The sequence below is a fragment of the Paramisgurnus dabryanus genome, chromosome 13 (assembly GCF_030506205.2).
Source record: "Paramisgurnus dabryanus chromosome 13, PD_genome_1.1, whole genome shotgun sequence".
Classification (NCBI taxonomy): Eukaryota; Metazoa; Chordata; class Actinopteri; order Cypriniformes; family Cobitidae; genus Paramisgurnus; species Paramisgurnus dabryanus.
In genome coordinates this window covers 26,856,742-26,882,717 of record NC_133349.1, presented here as the reverse complement: position 1 = coordinate 26,882,717, position 25,976 = coordinate 26,856,742, and the positions used below count along the sequence as shown (strand labels likewise).

At 36.6% G+C, this 25,976-nt stretch overlaps 1 protein-coding gene across 4 annotated transcripts; it reads left to right on the top strand.

Annotated features, from left to right (window-relative positions):
• The first annotated feature begins 6,184 nt into the window (after positions 1–6,184).
• Positions 6,185–25,215, top strand: ice1 (KIAA0947-like (H. sapiens)). Of its 4 annotated transcripts, none has more exons than XM_073811675.1 (25): positions 6,185–6,400; positions 6,819–6,854; positions 6,967–7,025; positions 8,534–8,569; positions 8,842–8,859; positions 9,069–9,180; positions 9,288–9,364; positions 9,450–9,487; positions 10,651–10,733; positions 11,844–11,920; positions 12,016–12,053; positions 12,240–12,322; positions 12,440–12,476; positions 12,580–12,630; positions 16,360–16,440; positions 16,522–16,632; positions 16,741–16,851; positions 16,948–17,381; positions 18,460–20,667; positions 20,760–20,928; positions 23,333–23,493; positions 23,600–23,790; positions 23,891–23,991; positions 24,525–24,623; positions 24,842–25,215. In XM_073811675.1, exons 1-25 carry the CDS (start codon positions 6,311–6,313, stop codon positions 25,021–25,023), a joined length of 4,683 nt encoding a protein of 1,560 aa, XP_073667776.1. In that variant the 5' UTR covers positions 6,185–6,310; the 3' UTR covers positions 25,024–25,215. The 4 variants fall into 4 exon arrangements, with proteins under 4 accessions (XP_073667776.1, XP_073667775.1, XP_073667777.1 ...); XM_073811674.1 differs by having other exon boundaries at positions 16,945–17,381; XM_073811676.1 differs by lacking the exon at positions 6,819–6,854 and having other exon boundaries at positions 16,945–17,381.
• The last annotated feature ends 761 nt before the right edge of the window (positions 25,216–25,976 follow it).

Genomic DNA, 25,976 nt, shown 5'->3' with positions numbered 1-25,976 from the left:
TACATGACATGAATCAATGACATATATTTAATTCCAAACGAAGTTATGTAGCATTAATGAATATTACTGTGGGTCGTGTAAGATTTCTATGATAAAACATTTGTTAAATATTACATGTTTAATAAGAACTTTCTGTCTCCGTTAAAACTCAAATGCACAGAAGCGCAAATCCTGTCAGGGTAACTCCCGACCCGCCTTCTTTGATTTGATTGGTCAATAACTCCGCCTTCTTTGATTCGATTGGCCGATAAATCCGCCTTCTTTAATGTGATTGGTTACCTCAATAATTTTTCTGACATTGACGAGCGCTGTTAGACAATGAGATTGACCAAATGCGTTGTACAACGTTTACGGCACCAAATACAATTATACTACAAATATATATATATATAAAGGACCGGACCATGATGGTGTTCGCGGCACTGATTAAACAAGCACATAAAAAGTAAAGACAAACAGACTCACCTCTGTAAAGTTGCTTTGCTGATCATTTCTTGTTCGCTTCAATCGCTAGATGGCGTCATTAACACCCAACACTCATTCATCTGTCAAACACACGTAAAGTTTTGATCAGACACACACAGCATCTACAGTAACTGTTCTCTATGCTCTGTTTATAAACATTTCCCTCATGTTTTCAGTTGATAATAAAAAATGAAGTAATTCTGCTACATCTATTCTCCAGATTTCCCCTTAAATAAGCACAGAAAATTAAAAGAAATTTAATTTCTAAAAGTTTAAAGGCCAGATACTGCTGGAGATATTGTAAACATACATGTGTATATAAAAAAACTTTATTTATTAAATTACATGAGTCATTAGATGCAGTTTTAAAAGTTATTGCAAAATTACATTAAATTTGTTTATATTTATTTCTTTATTTTATGCATTTTTCAAAGTGTTTTGACTTCATTTCTATTGGCTCCTGCTCCTCAGCATATTTCTGATGACATCATCAGTTGTCAATAGTGATCAGTAAACGCATGACAGTGTGAGCAGTACCTGCATTTAATCAATTGTTAAACTATGGGAGTAGCAAACAGTCTGTTAATACAGCTTGGCTGTATTAAGGAGCAAGAACAGAGAGAAATAAAGCGTCCGTCTGACTCTACACAGAGAGGTTTCAGATGTGATGCACACAGGAGGAAGACCTTAAAGAAATGCGGTCAAATAGAGCAAAAGCGAGTGAGTCTGGATCCTGTGCTGGAGTACAGCCCATCTGAAGCAAAGACTGAGTTTGAGAAGAAAACAGAAAGCAGTCGAGGGAGAAAGTCAGAAAGAGAACGACAGAAGAAGAAGAGAAAGACAGATGATACTGAAGGAATGAAGAGAAAGTCAGCACTGGAACCACTGGTGGTAAACGCTGCTCCTCAAAACTCTGCTTCAGCACCTGAAAGCTCAAAAAAACCCAGAAAAAGAGTCAAAGACTCAGAGCAACACATGAACGCATTGGGACAGAAGGAGAAAACCTACCAAGATGCATCTCCATCTTCTAATGAAACAGCAAGACTGTCTCTGTCTCCTTTGCCAACACCAGTTGCTCCACGTACACCAGCAGCTGAGAGGGTAAAATCCTTTCAATCATCAGCGTCTGAACCGAGGGTGATACATGTTGCTATGATACGCTCAGCTTCATCACCTGAGATGGGGCGTTCAAGGAGGAAACCCAAGAAAAGACCAATAGAGCAACACATAAACAAACTGGAACCGAGTAAAGAGAAGATGCAGAGTCTCATCAAAACAAACTATGAAGGTAAGAGAAAGTTTAGCAAGGTATCCTAGGAGAAAAATCTGCTGTATGTTGGTGTAAAAACTTTAAAACTGTCTTCATCTTTTTTTGACAACACCAGTTGCTCTGCATACACCAGCAGCACCGGAGAAATCCTTTCATTCATCAGTGTCTAAACCGATGGTGATACATGTTGCTCCAATACACTCGACTCCAGCACCTGAGGAGAGACGCTCAGTGAGGAAACTGTGCCCAGATGTTGAAGAAACAGACCAAGAAGGTAAGAGTATTGTATGTTTATAAAATGTCATGGGATGAAACTCAATTGTATGGTGAATTCAAAACATTAAAACTGTCTCCATCACCTTTGCAAACACCAGTTGCTCCACGTACACCAGCAGCTGAGAGGGTAAAATCCTTTCATTCATCAGCGTCTGAACCGAGGGTGATACATGTTGCTCCAATACACTCAACAACATCACCTGAGATGAGGCGTTCAAGGAGGAAGCCCAAGATAAGAGCCAAAGAGCAACACATAAACAAACAGGAACCGAGTGAAGAGATGAAGATGCAGAGTCTCATCAAAACCAATCATGAAGGTAACCGTTTAAGTTTATAAAGATGTCATATTATACAACTCCATTGTGTGTTGAGGTAAAAACTTTACAACTCTCTCCATTCCTTCTTTCTTTAGGGTCCAGTGAACTGCCGGTTGGAAGTGCGCCATTCAGCCCAAATCCTCAAGATACTCAGGAGACAAAACTGAAGAAAGCTGCTAAAGATTCAGAGCAACACGTTGTACTGGAACAGAGTGGAGAGAAAAAGATGAAAACCTTCATCAAAAGAAACCAAACAGGTACGAGAAATACAAAGTATACCAAGATAAAGCTGTGTTGTCTTTTGAGCTTGAAACATTCAGACTGTCTCCATCTCCTTTGCCAACACCAGTTGCTCCACGTACATCAGCTCCAGCTCATGAGGAGGTCAAATGCCTTTATTCTTCAGTGTCTGAACTGCTGGTGTTAGATGTTGCTCTTAAATCCTTCGCTTCAACACCTGAGGAATCGGAGCAACAGAGAGAAACACTGCAACAGACGGGACAGATAAAGAGGCAGACTCACATCCAAACAAACCACGAAGGTAAGACTTTAAGATTACATCACCAAATACAACTCAATTGTGTGTCGGGGTTAAAATCTTACCTTAACCCTTTTTGTCCTTTCATTCTTTAGAGTCAAATCCACTGCCAGTTGGATCTGCTCTGCTTAGCTCAGATGTTGAATATACTGAGGTGATAACACTGTCAACCACTTCATCCCAGTCTGACCTCACTCCACAACTCACTGACATCCTAATGGACATTGAGTATGAAGACAGCGGGTGTGTTGAAGATGATGATGTGCAGTTCATCTCTCAATCTGAGGTGAAAGATAACGGATGCCGGCGAAGACCAAAGGCTGGGACGAAAATGTATCCAACCTTTTGTTGGATGGAGAAAACTATAGAGATGCTGGAGACAGAGAGTCAGAGTGAAACGGATGAAGTTCAGCTAGAAGCTCCAGAACTGCAGGAAGCACCTGTCGAAAAAGCATCTATAGAGACCAACACTGACAAGAAACATGTCTTTCAAAAGACTAGAGATGAAATTGATGAAAATATCATGAAGATGTTTCAAATACGTTCTAATGGTCCCAGTGGAGCTGCTCAACCTCAAGTCAAAGGTCAGGAGAAGACCGATGCTGTGAACAAAACAAAAGGACTGTTTGTTCTTCATACCTGGGCAGAGCAAAGAGCCAGAAAAAAAGAGGAGAAGAAAAGAAGGAAAGAAAAGGAACGAAGAGACAGACAGTTACTGCTGGAAAAATACACCAACAGTCCGGCGATGAAGCATCTTCTTATTAATAAGCATAACCGCTTCAATGAGACATCCTAACACCTCCTCCTGCTCCTGATGCCTCCTCTTTAGCTGTAACTGACCTCCACCTCCTCCAACCCGAAACCCCCTGTACATAGTTCTGTTTTACATTTGTAAATAAAAGTCATTAAAAATTACAGTTGTCTTTCCTTTTAAAATCTTTCCATTGTAATTGGTTTATACTCGTAATTTCTGGGTTTCAATTTGCTATGTTTATTGTTTTCTAATAAATTATACAATTGAATAAATAACACAATTAACAATCATAGTTCAGTACAACTTATGACAGATAAATTAGTTATTTATGTTTTGACATTCTCTATTAAAACTTCAAAACAATGCATGATTGGTTGGAATCTGACAAATCCTGATGAATCTACCTGTTAAAGAGTTCAGAAAAATCCCAAATTACCACAAAAAACTAATAGATTTGGCACACAGAAAGTCAAAAACAATATTAATATATGTTTAACTTATTTGATTGACACTGTGTGGTCTTTTTTTAAATCATTTAATTAAATGATAAAATTAATATTTAAATCGCAAAATATGTCCCAAATTTGAAAATTTAGCGCTAAAAAAAAATTAAAACATTAAATTAAATTATTTCATTTTCAATGTGATGAAGCATCATTCCGGCCAAATTGAGAAAATAAATTAAATTGATTATTTGACATTTCATGTTCCATATAATCTTGAGGCATAATGCAAGGATCTATAATGTTACACATCAGGTATTTCTCCTCAACAGTAAATCAAACATTCACTTAAGAAATAACAGATTATTTATATCTGCGTGAATTCTTGTTAAAACAGATATTTTTTAAACAGTAATTCTGTCAATGTATCGGGGTCGGGCACTCACACGTCTTTGTGCACGCGCTTCAGATTTGTAAGTCAGCGCGATGAAGATCGTATTGTCTATCGATAACTCTTTTAACATTAATTATCAGGTCCCGAACTTGATCTCTTTCAATAACTCTTTTACCATCAAGCAAGTACTGCACTCTATTTTTAATTCCTGCATGTTTTAAAACCAAAATCAAAATGAAACGTGCAAGTGTATGGACCGGATGGATGGACCCGCATCCTTTGTGTATTAGTACCTACATATTATATTCCGTTTTGTGATACCCAACAACATAAAATACAATGAATAACAGTTTGTTTATTACAAACAAGCAAATTGCACAAATTCGTTGAAAAAGTAACCCTACAACACGCCCTTTTAGCATGCGAACGGTAACCTCCCAGAAAAGTACAAAAAATATACATTTAGATTTTCAAATTAATGACCATTGGATTCGCTAGACGAAGGCTTCATGTTCTAATTTTTATGAAAACATCCGACTCATTTAGACAGCTCGGACCAGATATTGTCTAAAGGCTGCGTTAACGTTAGACCAAGGGTCAAACAGAAATTGCGGTTTGCATTAATCGCTCGTTAATACAATTAGCGGCGTTAAAATTAGTTTATGTTAACGAGTTAATTTTGACAGCCCTATTTTATATTAGAAATCAGGTAAGAGAAAGGTTTTCACTACACTGAAATTATTTCCTACAAAATATCAATGCGACTTACCGATGTAAAATCAACATAACAGGTTTTCAGCCACTGTCGACACTAACGGACTTAACGTTTATTCTGAGCTCGCGCGCTTCTTTTCAAATTTTGAATGTGCCTCTTTTAATTTCGATTTTGTTTTTATCTCGTTTTAATTTGCCTGTCAATGTTTTATTATTCATCAGCTGAAAAAAATATCTTTGAAAATGATGAATGATTTTTAAAGTTTTGGTAAAGTCTAGCCAAAACATTTTGTTTTACTTGTTTATTTTATTTGTTGATATGATTTTTCAATGTTTAAAATGTTAACATATATAAAGGAAGCCAAGCTAATATAAAATATGTAATAAATAAAATACATTTTAAAATTGATTATGCTAATAGAATGTGCTTTGGTAACCTACGGGCACCATGCTAGGGGGCTTGTATGCGTTCAGGGTAGTTCAAACTGTGGGTCGCGTAAAGTCACTTAGTTGTTGAAGTGAAAAACACAAAACCAGTTTTTTTCCAATATAAGACAAATAAGGGTTTTGATTTTTATTTATCTTGGGATTGCAATTAAACTTGAGGCGTATTTCAAGCTAACCGCCTCCTTTGTGATAACTGTATCATAGACAGTAAAAAAATGAGATGTTTGCAGAAATGTTATCCGCCGCAGCAAACTTTAAAATAAATCTTCAAAATCACTGTAAAATAGATACGAACCACTCCGGTTAGGCCATGTGACCAGCGGTACAAACGGGTAAGCTCCGCCCATCTGTTTCTCTCTGCCCCAGTCTCTGCCTATTTGGAATTCTACCTTCTATGCAAGAATTTATTTCCCGCCTACAGTATGTCCGAGAGTATACTCAACCACAGAACATGTGTGTTCTTAATATGAGGTTTGATTTCGCACGTGCGTTTCACATTATAAAGCGATGTACATCACTTTTAATCAGGCGTTTTCGACGGACACCTGGGGTCCTTTCCTTGGGTCCTCAGTCAACATGCTGCGGAACGTTTGTATGTGCGTTGATATGATGAGTACGTTTTGGTCACACGTTTTGATAATTGTAAATTAAGGTGAAGGTTTACGGTTTGCTGACATTATCGAGGTTATACCATGATGCCGGGAGAGAATCAGTCAAAAGTCGCGGAAATCGCCTCTGATGCGACTTCTGGCACTTGTCAAAACTGCACTGTTTTAAATCAGGTGAGAAGTCGGAAATCAGCATCTACAATCTTGTTTTAGTTTTTGCAGTGATGATGTCCAGGCTGTGACATTAGAGTTACTATTGAATCATTTAATCCAGCAATAATCTTTAACAACAACAACACGTTTGTATGCACGAATAAAGTTAACGTTACTTGATCAATGTTTTGATCTGTCTCAGCCACTGTTTTTAATGTACAGTCAGAACAAACAACGCTTGTGTTATCACAGAACTAAGTAATTTGTTTAGATTTTGGATATCTTCCCACCAGAATTGTTGATGTTTTTCTAGTTCCTTACCAGCAACTTAAATATTGCATCATATGCCATTGTATGTAGCTTATGTGGTCACACTTACATTTCCATTTGATTTGGTGGACCATGTTATCCAAAGTGATTTAACAGTTTTTTCTTCTAGCGCGACATTATGCCAGTTAAGATACAGAAAGCTACAGTAAGATTTCTAAAAGTTGGGATAACATTCAAAGTTTAGTTTAAGATGTTGTCCTGTTTATTTTTACTGGCTTTTGATTAATATTCCTGATGCCATGTCTACTTGCTTTCAGAGCTTGGATGAATATGTTGCTGCTTTGTTAACACTTAAGCAGAAGATCATTGACACAGAGTGAGTAGTTTGTTTTTAATGTTTACATCCCCAACTGTCAGTGCATGGATTTTATTACTGCAGGTAAAATATGTATTGAACACATCCCAAATTTTTTTAAGATGCTGTTGACATTGTTTTCACCAAATGTTCCATGTACTCAACACATGGAAAGAAATCAAACCATAGATCTCCGTACATTAAGTTATGTGTAATTGTGTAAAAAGACACAGGCAAAAGTATCGGACCCCTGAAAAAAAAGGAGGTGAAAAAAGCATAGAAAGCCTAGACCATAGGTTATAATCAGTAGTGATATTGCAGAGGCCGGTATATCGGCCAATATAAAGATGTTTTTATTATCGGCCTCAGTATTGGTACTTACTTAAATTTGTTGTTTGTAATGAAAAGCCGAAGACTGACGAACAGTAAAATAGCCAATTATTATCTTTTTAACATGATGTTATGTTGTGTCACACACCACACTAGTTCAACACACTTATTCAAACAGTACCGTGAGATGTCAGATCCACATTAATAATGTCTTGTAAATACGTTTTAAGTACTTTATTTATAAATGTTATGCATAACATATGTTTGTTTAGTCTCTTATTTACTGTAATAACTGTTGTGTTATTTCGGCCTCATGTCAGCCATAAAGCTTTTTTAATATCGCCATTAGCCATTAAAAAACATATCGGTCGGCCACTAATAATCAGGTAAATAATAACAGCTTGTTCAATCCCAACTGATGGCCTCTAATATAGTCTCTCATTACCAAAGTGTCTTGCAAGAAACATTTCATGATGGGTAAATGCTAACCCAGCCAGGGAAACTAAATTGATTTCAGAGAATGGAAATAAAACTGCTAGAATGGTTCATACAATCACCTGACTTCCAATTGAAAATCTATGGAAAGAACTAAAGATCAGAGTTCATTGAAAAGGCAGACAAAATCTTCAAGATTAAATTTTTTTTGTGTGACTGGGTTAAAATCACACCTGAGCAATGCATGCAACAAGTTTTTCCATACATGATGCGTCTTGAAGCTTTCATTACACAAATGCTTTTGTACAAAGTATTAAATACATTTCAGCGTGTTCAATACTACATGTTCATATTACATTATTACACATAACTTAATTTATGAACATCTATGGTTTGATTTGATTTCCTTGCATGTGTGGATTGCATGGGTTGTTACCAACTTCTGGTGAAAATTTCATGTCAAAAGCACCTTTAGAAATATGTTAACTGAGAAAAATCCTGGTGTGTTTAATACTCATTTTAGCTGCTGTTTGTAACTTGAATAAATACATTAGAAACCAGTCAGTAAATAGAATGATAAGTCGATGGGTGGTTTTAAAATTTTCTTGTATGAATGTTAAGCAGTTTGGGTTGGATTAATTGTAGATGTTTAGTACTTGGGTATAATAGTGAAATTCTAGTATTTAAAGTTATACTAGTGCTTTAACAATGCAACACAAAAACTTTTTAATGTGTGTATTAACCTTTTCACATTGTTATTTCAGCCGTCTTTTGAGTGAATACAAAGAGAAGTGTGATGATATCCTTTTAAACCATGTCGAAATGTTTGGTGGATGTTTGAATGAAATATCTGCCACCTGTTATTTTACTTGATTCATTTTATCTGGGTTTGCTGCTGTATTCATTGATCGGATCTCATGCAGACAACGCTTGAATGAAAATCTGGTTATTTGTGTATGGAGAAAAATTCAAATCAACTTAAAATTTTCAACCTGCATAGTTTATGTTTTTCATATTATTATTATTATTATTATTATGGATTCATACATGTTTGCCTTGACACAAAATTACAGCTTCAAAAATCACAGAGGTAAGACTTATGATCCACTTTTACCACATTACATGCAGTGCATTATAGATGAAGGTGTTGATATCATAAATAAATGACACCTGAATGTGCTTAAAATGTATCACACATCCTAAACAAATGGAAACTTGCTTCATTGCCACATGCAATCGCAGTGTCCCCTCCCTAGGTGGAGCCATAATGTTTGTTAATGTTTGTTGTGTTTATTTTAGAGAAAGCAGCAAACTGCACAGACAACTGGATGACGTGCTGTTGAAGCTGGAGCCTTTAGAGAAACAGACAGCGGAGTATGAACACACAAAGACTGAGCTGGAGAAAACAAAGGTCTGTGTTAAAACATACTGCAGAGTGATGCATTGTGGGATAGTACAGTTGATCATTGGAATTATGCATGTTTATTTTTCTTTCTTGATTTTAATTTATTGTAACAGGCTGATTTGAGATGTTATCAACAAAAGTGTGAGGATGTGGAGAAACTGCGAGCTGACAACGCTCATACCCTCTCGCTGTAAGACAACGCTGTTGTAATCTCAATGTACTGCCGTTGTGATGTTATTCTCTGCTTTATTTATTTATGTCTTATTTATTCCCAGGAAAGAAAAAGTTGAAGAAACCTTAAGGAAAGCTGAGGGTATGTATAACATTTCTTTTAGTTACAGAACAGGCCAGGATCTTAAAGGCAGGGTATCTAGCTACTAGCATTGAAATCACGATCCCACCCTCCATTCAAATCGCCAATCAAAGCTACGCCTCCTCCAAAACACATGAACACACACGAACCGGACATCCACGGTCCACATCTCATGTCTCATTCACCAGTGAGAAAACTTTGCAGTACAAAGTGAATAACATAAGAACATAAATAACTGTTTTAAATTGGAATTAGTTAATGAATGTTTTCGGTATCGTTACGCTAATTCGTAAAGAAACACAAACTTCATAAGGAACACAATGTTTCATCAAAGTAGAATATCTGAATCCATTTAAATACAATCATATTGCATACCTACCTTACAAAAATAAACTTTGCAAAGACCCTTTCAGACCCATTGCTTCCTGCAGCTGTTTGCATCTCGTAGTAAAACAGTAAAGTTACCGATGTTAATTCAGGTTTTTGCTCTTTGCTGATCCAGACGGGTTTTTTTTGTCGTTGTTTAAAAAAAAAATTGTTTTGTGTCTCCTGTGCAGGTTGTCAATTCAGCAATAAATTTGCCATTCTCCCTCTGTTTACAGACGGGTGGTGAGCGCACGTGAACGCGCTGATGACGTATGGCAGGATTCCCCAAATCTTACCCTGGAGGGCCGGAAGCACTACAGAGTTTAGCTCCAACCCTAATCAAACGTACCCACCTGTGATTTTCTAGTGATCATGAAGACATTGATTAGCTTGCTCAGGTGTGTTTGATCAGGGTTGGAGCTAAACTCTGCAGTGCTCCGGCCCTCCAGGGTAAGATTTGGGGAACCCTGACGTATGGTGTCTGCGTGAACAGGTTGTGCAGTGGCATATGCAAAACCCATTCACAGATGCATGTGTCCAATTATTGCGATCAGTTTAATGATTTGTTGAACATTTTTTGGTCCTACGCCTTTCACAGATGAGACATATTTATAAAAATACATTTTAACAACTTAACATAGTGATTGCTATCAGGATGTGAGGAGACTTTTAACCAGTATAACTAAAAATATTTCTGGATCAAATCAGAGAGCCTGCCTTTAAGTAATTTCTAAAAAGGTCAGCACTATTTCTGTAATATAAATATTTTGTGCTGCTGTGCCCGTCTCTTTTCCCAGACACGGTGCAGAGGCAGAATCTGGAAAACGAGACGCTCCGAGCTCAGCAGAAAACATTAGAAGAGGATCTGCAAAAAACTCAGGTTAGTGATGTAATTGAAATTTTGGCTAATCCAAAAAAATAAATCTCCATATGCAACTTTCAGGTCCACAAGTATTAATGTTGTACAATCATTAGGTGCCTCGACTTGAAAGCATATACAGTGCAGCCGACCCCCGAAGCACTCTTGTGGTATTTTTTTGATGTCATGCACTTGCCGATTCTTGTGACAGCACATGAAGTTGAACACATCTTTTCTTGTCTAACCAAACATACCATGGCATATTTAAAGAATTGTTATGTGACTTTTACATGCGTCAGGTGCCCTTTTAATGCCAAAAAAAACTTTCTATTAGAGTATTACAATATATTCCCTTTTCAGATTGCCTGAAAAACCACATCTTCTGAGCCTAAAAACTTTTTTTTATCATATATGGGAGTTTATGTGAAATTGCTGTGTTTCCATTGGGTGCATTGTCACTTTTAATTTGAGCAGTTTGAAAGGTAATGGAAACGCAGCTACTATCTTTATATTGGTTTTAACGGTATTATAGTGATTAAATACTGTTTTAAATGCCATCAAAGTTGTATTGTCAGTATTTAGGCTTGTTTAATGTTTTTTTTTTTTTTTTTGCTAAGTAGCCTGTCAGCGCTAGCATTTTTTATGACTTCACAAAAGTTTCATGCCGCCGCCTTCTTTTTAATATATAAAAAATACAATGTATCAAGTTAAATAACAGACCCTCTGCTTTACATATATATAAAAAATGTTTCATCCTACCTTTTAATTGTTCTATTTTTATCACCTCTCAAATAAGGGGAGGTTTCTTTAAAAAATTCATGCAAAAAAAAAACTTTTTTGTGAAGGACTTTTGATAGAGATCAGAGTTAGAGCGATCCTTAAAACATACACAGAGTTTGAACCGTTTGGAAGGTAATACTTCTGGGTTTTATAAGTTGGGTAAGAGCGGCACCTGGTGGATGTGAAGGGTTTTCTCTTAATTGATGAGAAAACTCATTTATATTTATATATTAGCAGGATTTATATTTTATGTATTAGCAGGATTGTTGTACTATCAGTCCTTAGTCTCTTGTTTTGACTTAATTGTGTCACCATGATCTTAAATTTTTGGCTTTATTTTCTGCATTACAGGATTCCCTGGATGAATACCTGCAGATTGCTGAGGAGGTCGAGAATCTGAAGCTGGAAAATGCCAAGACACTGATTTTGTAAGAACAACTAAATCTTTCACATCATAATAAAGAACTAGCGGAGGATGTGTCCTGGTTGGTGATGTGTTTACTGTGTTTTTTATTGCTTTCAGGAAAGGAAACATTGAGAATGAACTTTTGGTGCTAAAAGGTCTGTATTACTGTTTAATAATATAACAGTATAAATGAGATATTTACCATGTCTACATTCACAAAACAACAACAATATACTTAAAACATTGTGACAGCATTGTCACAATTATTCCCGCTTAAATGGATCTGTGTATATATATATATATATTTTTTATTGTTTATTTTTTTATTTATTTTCACACAGAGACAAAGGTTCAACAGAGCAATGAAATATTGGACCTAAAAAATGAGAAAACAAGGCTGGAAGAAATTCTGCACACGACACAGGTGAATTTTCTTTCTTCGCTTATCTTCAGCGTATGTCCCTAGACAAAATAAAGAATAAAGCACAACCCAGAATCTGAATATTGTAAGAGCTGAATATTGTTTTCTCACTGTCTTTAGCAAAGGCTGAACACACTTGAGAAGGAGTTTAACAAAGGTACAAGTTCCCTGTTGACATATTGCACTTGAGTATATTAGCTTTATCCATTATTTCATTGTAATCAGTCATTAAAATAATAAATAAACTTTTTTTATCTTAGAAAAAAGGAGTACATCTTCTCAAACAGATGCTGAGCTGCATATCGACAAAGGTATACATTGTTTTAAATTGACTTGTTATTTGTTTGATGACATCGATTGTTAAAGATGCAATTTGGCCACTGTTAAAGGGAAAGTTCACCCAAAAAAAGAACATGTTGTTTTAAACCTCTATGAATGTCTTTTTTTCTGATGAACCCATTAACCCAAAATAAATGATAAATGATTGTAAACACACGGCCGATAGTGACATTGACTTCCATAGTAGGAAAACAAATACGATGGAATTCAATGGGTACCATCAACTGTGTGCTATCCATCATTTATCAAAATATATTTTGTGTTCATCAAAATAAAAAACTACTGGTGGTAAATGATGACAAATGTGATAGTTCACATTTCATTTTTGTGTGAACTATCCTTTTTAACTTGTTTGCTTTCAAACAAACAATAAACAAAACAGGAAATAAAGTCATCCTATCTATTTTTGTCTTTAAACATATTAGCAAAAAGCTGAAATAATTGCATTTTTGTGAAGGAATTTTGTTAGAGATCAGATTCAAAACGATTATCAAAACATATATAGAGTTTAAAATAAGTAAATAACGTTTTGGCTTCAGGTTTTTGTTTATAAATTTTGTAAGTGTGCCATCTAGTTTTTGTTTTCTACACTGACAATGCCAAAAAGATAAGAGGATAGATCACACAAATGCACTATTTAGATACACGCAATTTGCTGAGAATATCTACTGGTTATAGCTGCTGTAAATGCAACAAGAACAGCATATTTGAATACATTTTTTTTTATCAAATGATATCTATAACGTTAACTGCCCCCCCCCTTTAGTTCGGAGGTAAGAAGGTGATGTGCACCTTCAAATTAATAAAACTCATTATTTAGTCTTATTGTCTTGGTCTCTTTTTAAAAGAGAATTGTGACTGAAATGGTTGGAGTTGTGAATGTTAAATAAAAGTTATAGGAATTTAAACTTATTTTAAAAAAATAATAATAATGCAATAAAGTATGAATTTTATATTTAAAAAAAAACATTATAAAACGGGCAGTTCTGGTTCTTCATTCTGATTGGTTGAAACGCGTTCTAAGCCGTGATAAAATACACTGGTAACCTCACGGTTCAGACCACATTACATTAGTATCACTGCGCCACTGTTGCTGCGTACTGATTTAAGAAAATAAACACCAGTGTCTTTAATCATATTTTTAATTTGTCTACAATTGCGCAATTAATGGCGATATCCAGATAACTGTCAATAAATATTGTGGAGTCATCTCGTCGATAAAGAGAAAACGTTGTCAGAGGAGTTTATAAGTCAAGTTCATACGTCCGCTATTATCCACTGGGTGGCGATCTTACCCAACTTAAACACTGACACATTCACTCAACACTGAAAACACAGAGTGTAAGTTCTGATGGCTCAATCTGATCTCTTACTAAAGTTCTTCACAAATATGGAATTATCTCCGCTTTTAGCTAAAAAATTTGAGAGGTGATAAGAGAACAATGAAGGTAGGATGAATGAAAGTTTTTTTGTTTGTTTTTGTTTGAAAGCGGATGGTCTGTTCTTTCATTTGATATTTTATGTTTATTTAAGAAGATATTTTTTCTGCAAGGCATTAAACTAAAACTGGGTGGCAACTTAAAAAAAAAAACGCTGACGGGGAAAGAGTTCAGCATGCTTCCAAGCATATTTGATCATCACGTCAACAGCACAATATAAATGTTAATGTATAAATTAGATAAATGGTGATTTATAAAATAAACACCACAGTCTTAAATCATATTTTCATTGTGTCTTTGCTGCATCTCTGTTGGTTGGGAACTGCGCTCTGTTTCAGTCACACTTGATTCTGAGGAACTACTTTGTTTGGCGGAAGAGTAATATTTGTACTAATATAATTACAACTTATTTGTGTTTTATTTTATAAAATCCCGCTAACGTTATGCATATGAAGTAACCGTTTTATAAATGCAATAAACCCCTTGAAGCGTTGGGTTACCAGTGCATTTTATAACAGCTAAGAGGGTTTTAGGCACTCCGCTTCGCATCGTGCCTAACAACGGCCCTTAGCTGTTATAAAATGCACTGGTAACCCACTGCTTCTTGGGGTTTATTGCTTTATTAAAACATTGTTTTACTCCCAAACTTTACAAAAATAGCCACAAGACTTAACTAGTTTTGATCCAAATTTCAAGTTAAAATCACAAACAATGAGTGTTCTGTCGCACCTTTAGTGGTCTTCCCAACAACGTCCTCTAGGTGTCAACGGTTTACTGCATACTCTTGTCACAAATTAATAAACTAATGTTACTGCATTAATATTCATGCTGAAAGGTTTTGAAATATGAAAACATTACATTCTTTGAGCTTTTCATTGATTATATATATATATATATATATATGTTGTCAAGATTTTTTACGATTGATAGATTTATTAGAATTATGAATATTAATATGTATTTCTCCAGGTTCAGTGACATTTTAGAAAATTACTCTTCTGACATTATTCTTTTTGCAAAATGGTGTAGGTTTAGACTAAGAAATTACTGTTTGTAATTTTTTTTGTAAGTTGATGTGCAGCTTCAAATGAATATAACTCTGGCATTTTTTGGTTTAGAAGCCTAATTATGGTGTTATTTTTAAGAAGACAATGTAAGGTTTTTCACTGATGTTTCTGGAGGTGTAAATATTTAACAGAAAAATTGATGTAGCAGTTTACATTTATTTTAATAATTAAAAATAATGCAATAACATATTAATTTGATAAATAAAATTATAGAAATGAAAATGGTCCACCTATGACCCGTGACGTTTTAGAAACTGACTCTGACTTTGTCATAATTTTCCAAAAATTGTGATGAAATTTGAAAACTACACTCTTAGAGCTTTCCAATGATATATAGTTTGTCAAGATGTTTAGGTTTAGGATAGGGTGTTAGTGTTATAAATATGTAAAAACAATGTGGGCCCGCTTGAGGGCCTGTGACCTTTTAGAAAATGACTCGCACTATGTCAATCTTTTCCCAAAATGATGCTGACGAATGAAAACTACACTCTTAGAGCTTTCCATTGATATACAGTTTGTCATGATTAAATAAGAATTAATATGCAAAACACTGAAGTAATTGTAGGCATCCCACCGGTGGGACAGTGACATCTAGCAGGATCTATATCTTTTGAAGCACACTCTCTTCATAAATGAATCAATTTCTCCCCCTACATAATTTATTTTATAAAACACTGCTGAAATATGTATTCTAGAGGCTTAGACCTTTCCAGAAATATATAGTTTGTCATGATTCAATAAACATTTACATCCAAAATATTAAAGTAAACCTAGGTGTTCCTCTAGAGGAACAGTGACAGTTAAGTGGTTTTTAATGATATGGTTATCATTAAAGGAGCATTTCACCCGTAGAAACATTAATCTTTATTAAAAGTGTGTCATATTTGTAATCGAAATTTAACATTCATTTTTCAATTTTGTGCCTATTTGACAGAGAAAATGGGTGTTTGTAGTCTCACTCCCTTAACAAAGACATTGCACTTCCTTCTTTCAATGATGCAAAATGATGATTTTTACATCATTGAAAGAAGGAAGTGCAACACTGAAATCTGTATTTCTCCTGTCTCAGCGGCAACTGAGGAAATGATGCATGACCATTCAAAAACATGACTGGGGTTCTAACTATACAAAGCTTAATGCAAATGGGTGAAGTGTCCCTTTAAGTGTTAACAACCCTTTAATATTTACATTTAAGGTAAAGTCAGAAAGCTTCTGGAGGAACTCTGGCGTTGCGTGGAACCTTCATCACAAACCAATGAACAGTTGCTTCTCAATGGTAATCCTTCGCAAATTCAATGATCAAATATTTTTCATTTAAATAATTGTGTTAAAGTGCCAACTGATTTTTGTTCATCAGGAGAGCCTACACTTTTGAAAACCCAATTTAACAGAACCCCACCCCAACAAGTGCTTACCAGTCCTGTAAGGGAACTTTCATCACAAACCAACAAACAGTTGCTTCTCAATGGTAATCTTTTTCAAATTCATTGATTTTGAGACTCTTCATTGGAGTCTATTCAGTATCAATTTCCCCAACTTTATTGTGTTAAAGTGGCAACTTATTGTTGTTCATCAGAAGTACCTACACCTTTAAAAACCCAACTTAGCAGAACCCCACCCCAACAAATGCTTACTAGTCCTTTAAGGGAACCTTCATTACAAACCAACGAGCAGTTGCTTCTCAATGGTAGTCCTTTTCAAATTCATTTTCAATGTATTCTATTCAGTATCAATCCCAAGCTTATTTGTATAAAAGTGGCAACTTATTTTTCTTCATCAGAAGAACCTACACCTTTGAAAACCCAACTTAACACAACACCACCCCAACAAATGCTTACCAGTCCTTTAAGAACACAGGATTCCTGTTCATCTCCATGGAAACAGTGTCCAGAAACTCACCCGCTGTCTTCAAACCTCTTGAGCACCAGGCTGGGGGCATCTCCACAGATCATCAGCCCTAAATCATCACCTCAGAACCTCTTCAAGCCCAATAAAGAACAGCAGTCCAGTACACGAAGAAGAAAGAGGAAAGTAAGATCAGATGCGCTTGAACATGTGGACCGCCAGACAAATGAAGTGGATGAATCCTCACAGAAAGAAATAAACAACAAAGACTTATTATGGGAAGACCATAACCCAGATTTTGAAGACATTACAGAGTGGTTCAGACCTTTGCCTGATGTTTTATCACCTTTACAAAGCCCTTTAACAGAATTGGTAAGTCAACAATTACGATAATTACATGAATATTCTTTTGCATTAGGCAATGAAGTAACATCTTTACATGTTAATGAATTGCAATCATAGTAAGGAGAACTTAGGGGTTGTGTACACCAAAACTTTTACGCCCGCGGCCGGCGCATGTTTTCAATTGTTTCCAATGGAAGCTCTGCGTTTTTCAAATAAGCCAGCAGCTAGCGGGTTTTTTTCTGCGCTGAAAACCGGCGCTCGGCGGTTTTTCCGCGCTCGGCGCTGAGCGTCGAGAGTTGAAAGAGATTCAACTTTGGGAGAAAAGCTCCGCTCGTCAATGTCAGTTCTCACACGGCCGCCCAATCACAGTGGAGGAGGGGCGGGACATTACCACAGCAACCAACCGGCTCGCAGCTGAAGTATCACAGCTACCAAAGCGCTCAGCTGAAAAACAGCTGGCATTGGGCGTCCTCAAGGCGTTTTCAGCCGCGTTTAAAAGTTTTGGTGTGTCCAGCCCCTTAAATGGTAAAATGGGCGATTTTGAAAAATGCTAACTTTGAAATCACGATTCTACTCTCCATTCAAATCACCACCCAAAGCCACGCTTCCTCCAAAACACATGAAGTGATCAGAAGTCCCGTACATCATGTCTCATTTACAAGTGAGAAAGCTTTGCAGGAAAAAGCGAATAGCATCACTACATTACTGAACATAAACATTGAAAGCACTGATGACTTAGGAAGTCTGTGTGAACTTGGTGCTCAGTGGTATGCAAAAACACATTGACAGAGGAGAAGTAAAAATTGCTTTTGTCCATTCATTGCATTCGGTCCGATTGCAATGATTGGTTGAATGTTTTTCTTGGTCCTACGCCTTTCACAGACGACAAACATTTATAAAAATACATTAAGATAACTTATCCCAGTGATTGCTATCAAAATGTGATGAGATTTTCAACCAGCATAACTAAAAATGTTTTTGGATCAAATCACCTACACTGTCTTTAATACTTAGTGCTATTGTGAAACTTTAAGTTATTATCACAACGGAAACTTGCAGAAGCAAATGAATAGTATTACAATTTAATATATATTTTTTTATTTAGGTTTGCTCAAATGATGACCAACCCGTGTTGGATATTTTGGAGGAAGATCAACCAGAAGCACTTTCAAATTTGCATATTCTTAAAAACACAACATGTACAGATATCGAAAATCAGAAGTCACAAGAAGTGGAAACCCCTTCTGTTCTTGTGTCTTCATTTAATCATCTGAATACAGAATCTGTGGATAATCTGGAATTGGAAAACGCATCATTTGACAGCCAGTCCATGGAGGTAGAGGATATGTCTGAAGTAAAGCAAAGCTTTGTGGGTGACACCCAAAATCCAGCTCCACAGCCGTCTGTAGAAAATGTTGCCACAGTGGAAAGTTCCTTAGAAGAAGATCCCAAACAAGTTGTGGGAGAGGATTTGCTTGTGAATCAAAACTTGAATGAGGCTACAAAAGTCACCAATATTTCTGTGAACTCACTGGAAACCTCAAATCCTCAACCGTGTGTGGAACCTGACCCCATATCCACCAATTCTGTTGAATCTGCAGATTACAATCATTCTCAGATACAGTCACTGAAGTCAAATGAAAACAGTGTTACAGCACTTGATGTAAACTGTAGTAGGTTGGATGGCCCTAAAAATGAGGAATTAAAATCTCCTGTACATCTTGAAATAAGGACGGTAACAGATATATCAACCCATGACATTCCGACCAACACCTTAACAAGTGCGCTTATTGAACATCAGAAAAGTTCACATGAGAATGATGTTTCCACTTTGAAGTCTTCAAAAGATGTAGAATCGTCATCAGAAGATGAAGGGCACTTTGGTTTGAAGAGAAAGGTTAGGCGGGTTCGCTCCAGGTCAGAGGTAAGGATCTCCTTGGAAGAGCTGGACGATGTCTCCGAGACAAATCATCTTTCCAAGGATGAGCCTTCTGAAAACACAGACAAGTCTTACTCTAGACTTTCCACAGGAGACATGGAGCCTGAAGATGAACGAGATGCTAAGCCATCAGACGGTGAAACTGAAACTGCCACTGAGGATTTGCAAGAAGTAGACGAGTCAGAGAAACTGAGAAAAACATCACTGCAGACGAACGACAGATCTCCCCAACATAATGAGATGTTAATCGATGACCTAAGCTCTGGCATAGAAAGTTTAGATGGTAATGTTTACAACAACAGTATAGCATCAGGAGACTCCGCCGTGGATTGTCCTGAGGGTACCGGCACATCAAACCACATTAGTTTAGATGCAGGAAACTCTGAAAATGAAGAAAAGGTTCCAGATCTCAACACAAAAGCTCACGTTACACCAACCCCATGTTTGTCTCGGGTTCGGACAGAAATGGGTCCACCACTACCTCCAGTTGTTATGCCATTGACTGCTACTCCTCCAAGATTTGTAAAACATCACACACCATCAAAGCCTACTCCATCAAGGATAGCAACTGATGGACCAAAATCTCCAAAGAAGCCAACATCAGTGCCTGTTATTGATACAGCTCTTCTAGATGCATCAAAAATGTCTCCTTGTTTGACTACTCCATCGCCATCTCGTGGAGTTCCTTCCTCACCATTGCAGTTTGGATCAGCTACTCCAAAACATGCCGTTCCGGTCCCAGGAAGACTCCCATCGTCTGCCATATCCTCCTCACCTCCTGCTGCTTCTCCTCAGGAAAATTCAATGCAAATGCTGGACAGTATGTATCCTGAGCTCTCTGCACGAGCACGCACTTTAAACATCCTCCGGGGAAATGTTAACCTGAACAGAGCTGGCAATGAAAATGGTGCTTCCCCTACATCCATTAGCCAGATATCGGGAAACAAAAGCATCAGTTCCTCATCCACTGCCTTTACTAAAACTGAACAAAAACCAAAAAGGACAGGTGTGAACATGCTTTTGCCAAAGAGTGCTAAAAGACTCAGACTGGACAACTGTTCGCCCGCTTCTGCGATGGTTTCTCCTACAGAACAAGTAATGGATCATCAACCACTGGGTGTCATCAAAACAGACTCCTCTAAATCTCATCAAGACATGCAAAGCAATCGAACAAATCTGAAAGTAGAACATAAACCGGACACCAAGAAAGATGGCAAACAGATCCAAATTTCAGAAGCACTGGCCAAAATAGCAGCCACCTGTTTCGAAGTGTTGCCTGTTGTTAAGAGCCACGTGTTTCTGGGGAGAATATCTCAGCAGCCCATATTGATCGATGAAGAAAAGGCTGTGATTGCTGATTTCTGTGTATGTCAGGTAAGCACCTCTGCTTTGCACAATAAAGATTTTCTTGTTAATCACTTAAGGTTGTTAATGCACATCTTGACTTTTTTACTCCGCTTTCTCAGTCTTCAGCAGAAGACCTCATGTCTGCCATCTTGACGAAACTGAAGACGGAAAGAAGCATTTTGAATTGCGCAAATATGCAAGCTCTGTGTAGAGTCTACACGGGTTTATGTCGCCAGATGGGGGACTATCAGAAAGCTCATGCTTTGGCCTACAGTATTCTCAAAGAGGGTGAGCAACTTATTTTGTGTCTTTTTAAGATATCTTCATTTAACATAGATCAGTTTCTCTGCCAGTATTTTGCACTTTAAGTCCATGTGAAGTCTGATATTGAATGTGTTCTCAGTTTGTCACACCACAGCAAAATGTGATATTGCCCACCCAGCCAAACTTGAATGACGAAAAAATGGCAAGTACATAAAATAAATTCAAAATTTTAGAAAAACAGGCTGGATTTTCTGCTCTCGAACCCTGCAGGGTTGTCCGCTGTCATCACTGAAATCATGCCCACTTGTGGGACAGCTGCCGTCTTTCTTAACTTTCAAATACTGCTGCATCTTAAATGAATTCCTTCTGATTGTGTTGGGGTGGGTCCATGCGCAGTGACTCTGGTGCATCATCAAGCCGCCCTTTTATTTTTTTTCTTGTTTTCAGTAAAAATATCTAAAAATTCTTAAATTAAGATTTATTATGAGCAAAATGATCTATAAAAATATAAATGTAAGCGAATTTGTCAGAGCCCCTAAAGTGCAAAAAATTATTTTTAAGAAAAACAAATTCTTAGCATTTTTGTCTTATTTTAAGTAAAAATATCTAAAAATTCTTAAATTAAGATGCTTTTTCTTGATGAGCTAAAAGACCCAAGAAAATAAGTATATCAAATTTAAATGATTTTGTGCACAAAACAAGCAAAAAATCTGCCAATGGGGTAAGCAAATTTTTCTTGAATTGTCCTTGAATTTAGTCTTTAAGAAAAAATTTCAAGATTTTTAGCTTACCCCATTGGCAGATTTTTTGCTTGTTTTATCCACAAATTCACTTAAATTTGATACATGTTGTCTAAAAACTAGACTTATTTTCTTGGGTAATTTTGCTCATCAAGAAAAAACATCTTAATTTAAGAATTTTTTTAATATTTTTACTGAAAACATGACAAAAATACTAAAAATGTTTTTCTTGAAAATCATTTTTTGCAGTGCTGAAATGAGGAAAAACTGTTTGACTGTGTAACTTCACAATTCAGTAATAAGTAGTTTGCAGTCTTTGTAATGGATTGCTGAAAAGCATTTCTTACATTTATAGTTCGTTTAGAAACACTTGTCTTTAAAGAGCCCCTATGGTCAAATTCACATTTTTAGATTTCCTTTGGTATGTAAGTGTGTATTAGTACATGTTGACGATATGCAAAAGGTACAAACCCCAAAGTAAATGATGATGCGAGTTATCGTCTCCAATGTATATCTTTTTTCTTGGACTACAACAAACACAGATTGTAGGCAACAGTTTACTTCCTGGGATTGGTGATGTAGGAAAGACTGACATTAGATATTCAGTCCATTCACAACGTACAAATTAGCTGACCAATCAGGGACACAGAGCTTTTCAAATCCGTGCGTTTCAGGAAGAGAGTGAAATCTAGAGCTACAAAAATGTACGGTTTGTGGAAAAAAATTTGTTTTTTTTTTATTACCATAAACCATGCGAACACATTGTATTATACCAAATACACAAAATAACATTGTTTTTTAGAAATGAAATAGGTGCCCTTTAAGGTTTCTGTTTTTTTTTTTTCAACGCATGTATGCAAGGTAAGCACACAGTCGATCGCACAGCTTCGCAAAGCATACTTCATTTGACTCAAATGCCTACGTAGGCATTGGACGCATGCAATACTTCTCCTGGCCTACAGTGGTCCGTAAGGGTCTTTGTACTTTTTCAAGGTACAGTTGTATAAATGAGGGTACATCCTTACCTCTTCACTCAATCTTTTATATATGACCTCCATTGTTGGTGCAGCTTGCGCACGTTTCAGTTAGTTTTATGCATTTTTAATGGACTACCTTGGTGAATTGATGCCCCCAGGGCACGGTTGCCACCTTGTGGATCAATTAAATACTGGAAGACAATTAACGACTTGCTCGTACAAAGTATGTGCGCTTAAGAGCCGGTCAAACTAGACTTTAAACATGCAAATATTTTTTGGATGATACTATGAATATGGGTGGGGAGTGTTTCGTCAATTTAAGTTCTTTGGCTTCGTCCATTTTTGCTTTTCAGTATAGAGAAAGGTCACACTGTGACGTACCTGTGTTTTCTACTGGTCATGATACATGAGATGACTTTGCAGATTTTACTAGACTTTGGTACACAGTGAAATATCTTTGCATAAGCTTGCATTTTCAGTTTGATGCCTTTGCATGCGTATGAATGAAAGTCAATGGAACGAAAGTGTAGTGTTACTTCCCTTTTTAGAAAATTCTGGCGGTGCGTGCCTACCATTCTGATTGCGAAATCGGCGTCACACTTGTATGTAAAAAGTCATCTATACCAAGGTCTTAACATGCCATTTTTTTAAGACGAGGTTTACCTTCACGTTGATTTTGTTGTTGTTGATCACATCTTCCTTTACTTTCAGATTTTCCTGATGCCTGTAAGTTAATCTTGTTCATGGTCACAACATGGCCAAGTGTGCTCTTCCACGAAACCTCCTTGTGCAAAGCCATCCAAACTGTGGCCCAGCTAAAAGCAGAAGGAGAAATTTTGGAGTACCTTACAAAATATCTGCATTGGGATAAGGTATGCAGTCCTCATAGCTTATTTATTCAGCATACTATGTACAAAAATGTTGTTGTTATGTGATAGTAACATTTAAAGATTTGTAACCGTTGTCTTTCTTTCCCAGAGCCCCCCACATGATATTTCTAAAATGGTCAACAGTACATTAAAAGCACTTCGGGAGGATAAAGATTTGACATTTCAGAAGCATCAGCGTCACGGCCATGATCTTTGCCCTGCTGCATGGGAATACATATACACATTGGATCTTCTATGTACACACATGAACTGGAAGTGGACGCATGACGTTGTTATTGGGTATGGTTTATCTACCCCACACAGAATGCAGAAGCATTTAGTGTCCAAATGAAATATAATTCATATATTAATCATCATTGTATGTTTTGAAATGCTATAGCAAAGAGCTCTGGCCCATCATGAATGCATGGGTTACACAGCAGAGGCCCCTGCAAACCCCAATCCGAGATGTTTCTGTAGCAGCCGTTCTGAGAATAATTGGTAAGTTGCTGAATCACATTTTTAGTAAACTATTTAAAATTATTGTTCTTTCTATTTATAAGCTATGTAATTTCCATTCACACGTATTTGTTGCACACATGGTGCAGAGCCATGGTGCAGTGGTTGCATGCTCATGATACATAACTGTTGTAACGTTACTGACATGCAGGTTTAAAGGCGGGATGCATAATTTTTTTAAAACACACTTTGGATAAGGGAGTCGGGCCGACTACCAAAACACACTTGTAGCCAATCAGCAGTAAGGGGTGTGTCTACTAACTGACATCATTGCTTGGGTTGCGTATGTGTGGGGCGGGTCTATCAAATGAAGGCCCAGATTCTATTGGGGTAGGGGCGTGTTTGTTTAGGTGATTTATAAATGTCAACATTGGCTTTCAGAGATCATGCACCCCGCCTTTAAGTTCAGACCTGTTAAAAATCACTTTCCAAAAAAGACCACAGATTAAAAAGAGAGAAGAAGAGAGCCCAGAATTGTGTTTTCATCTTTTGTATATGTTTTTCTTCTTTGCCAGGACGACTTGGTCAGTTAGGGATAAAGCAGAGGCTGTTCAAATCAGTGCAGAATGTTGCAAAAGCCATAAACCTCTTTGGCAAACATGGGATTACAGAAGGTATTTTACTTGTACTAATGAATATTCAAATTCAATACTGTAACTTAAAGACATTTAGTTTAATGCCAAAAGAATCAGATGTATTAAATATGTTTGTGTTCCTGTGAATATCCAGTGCATAAACTGCCCCTATCCAGGGATGAACCTACAACAATGGGGTTAGTGGCTCAAACCCTTAACCACAACACAACCACTAACCAGTTGTTATATGATTGTAGGTGTGCCTGATGAGGTGCAGTTATCCGCTGTCTATGCAATTTATGACCTGGCGCCCTGTAACCCCAAAGAGGCCCTGGAGGCTTTGGCATCATGGCGGAGCGAGACCTCACAGCAAGTTCCCTCTGCTGTGACCAGCTGCATAACTCAGATCGGGTCTCTCTGCCGGCAGATCAAGTCTTGAAACTGTATTTTTAACTTTGCACATGCTGTTGCATTTCTTTTTATATAAAAATGGATCAAAATCCTAAAAATGTGAATGAGCCATAAAATGCTGTAGAAATTGGTTACAGAAAAGCAAGGAAATAATGCCATTCTTGTACATTTGTGTATATTATACATGTAGATTAAAGATACTAAGTTTATACCATAAAGATCATTTGTAAAGAACTTCAAAATGTGGTTGTGCTTTTACATCTATGCATTTGGAAGATGCTTTTATTACAAGGGATACAGTTTTTGTCAGTATGTGTGTTCCCTGGGCTGGAACCATGATCTTTTGTTTTATTTTAGCTAAAAAAAAATACAGTCCATTCTGAAACTAATCTCGATTTGATAATTGGTGTGCCACATTTGAGTCTTTTGTCTATTTACTGTACATTAATGGATGCATTTTCCAAAAGAAAGGTTCTTGTAAATAAGAGGACCTTTAATACATTTTTTTGTGACAGTTGATAAAGTAACTGGTAAATTAATGAGAAAACCACTCGTTCATTTGTTGAAAAGTAAGATATAATTCATTGACTTATTAAAGTATACGTCCTATTCAGCCTGCACACGGCCGACCTTTAACGTTCAAATTTGGTTTAAATAATGTTAGTTGTTTGCACAATGTTGAAACAACAGTTAATGCTAAACGGTTGGAAAGGGTTAATTAATGCTTAAAAATTAACGTTGAAATTTGGTTGAAATAATGTCAGTTTTTTGCACAACGTTAAAACAACAGTTAATGCTAAACGGTTGAAAAAGGTTAATAAATGCTAAAAATCAACATTGAAATTTGGTTAAAATATTGTCAAGTGCTTGTTCAACGTTGAACAACAGTTAATGCTAAACGGTTGCAAAAAATTATTAATTTGCATAAAAATTAACGTTAAAATTTGGTTGAAATAAGGTCAGTTGTTTGTTCAACGTTGA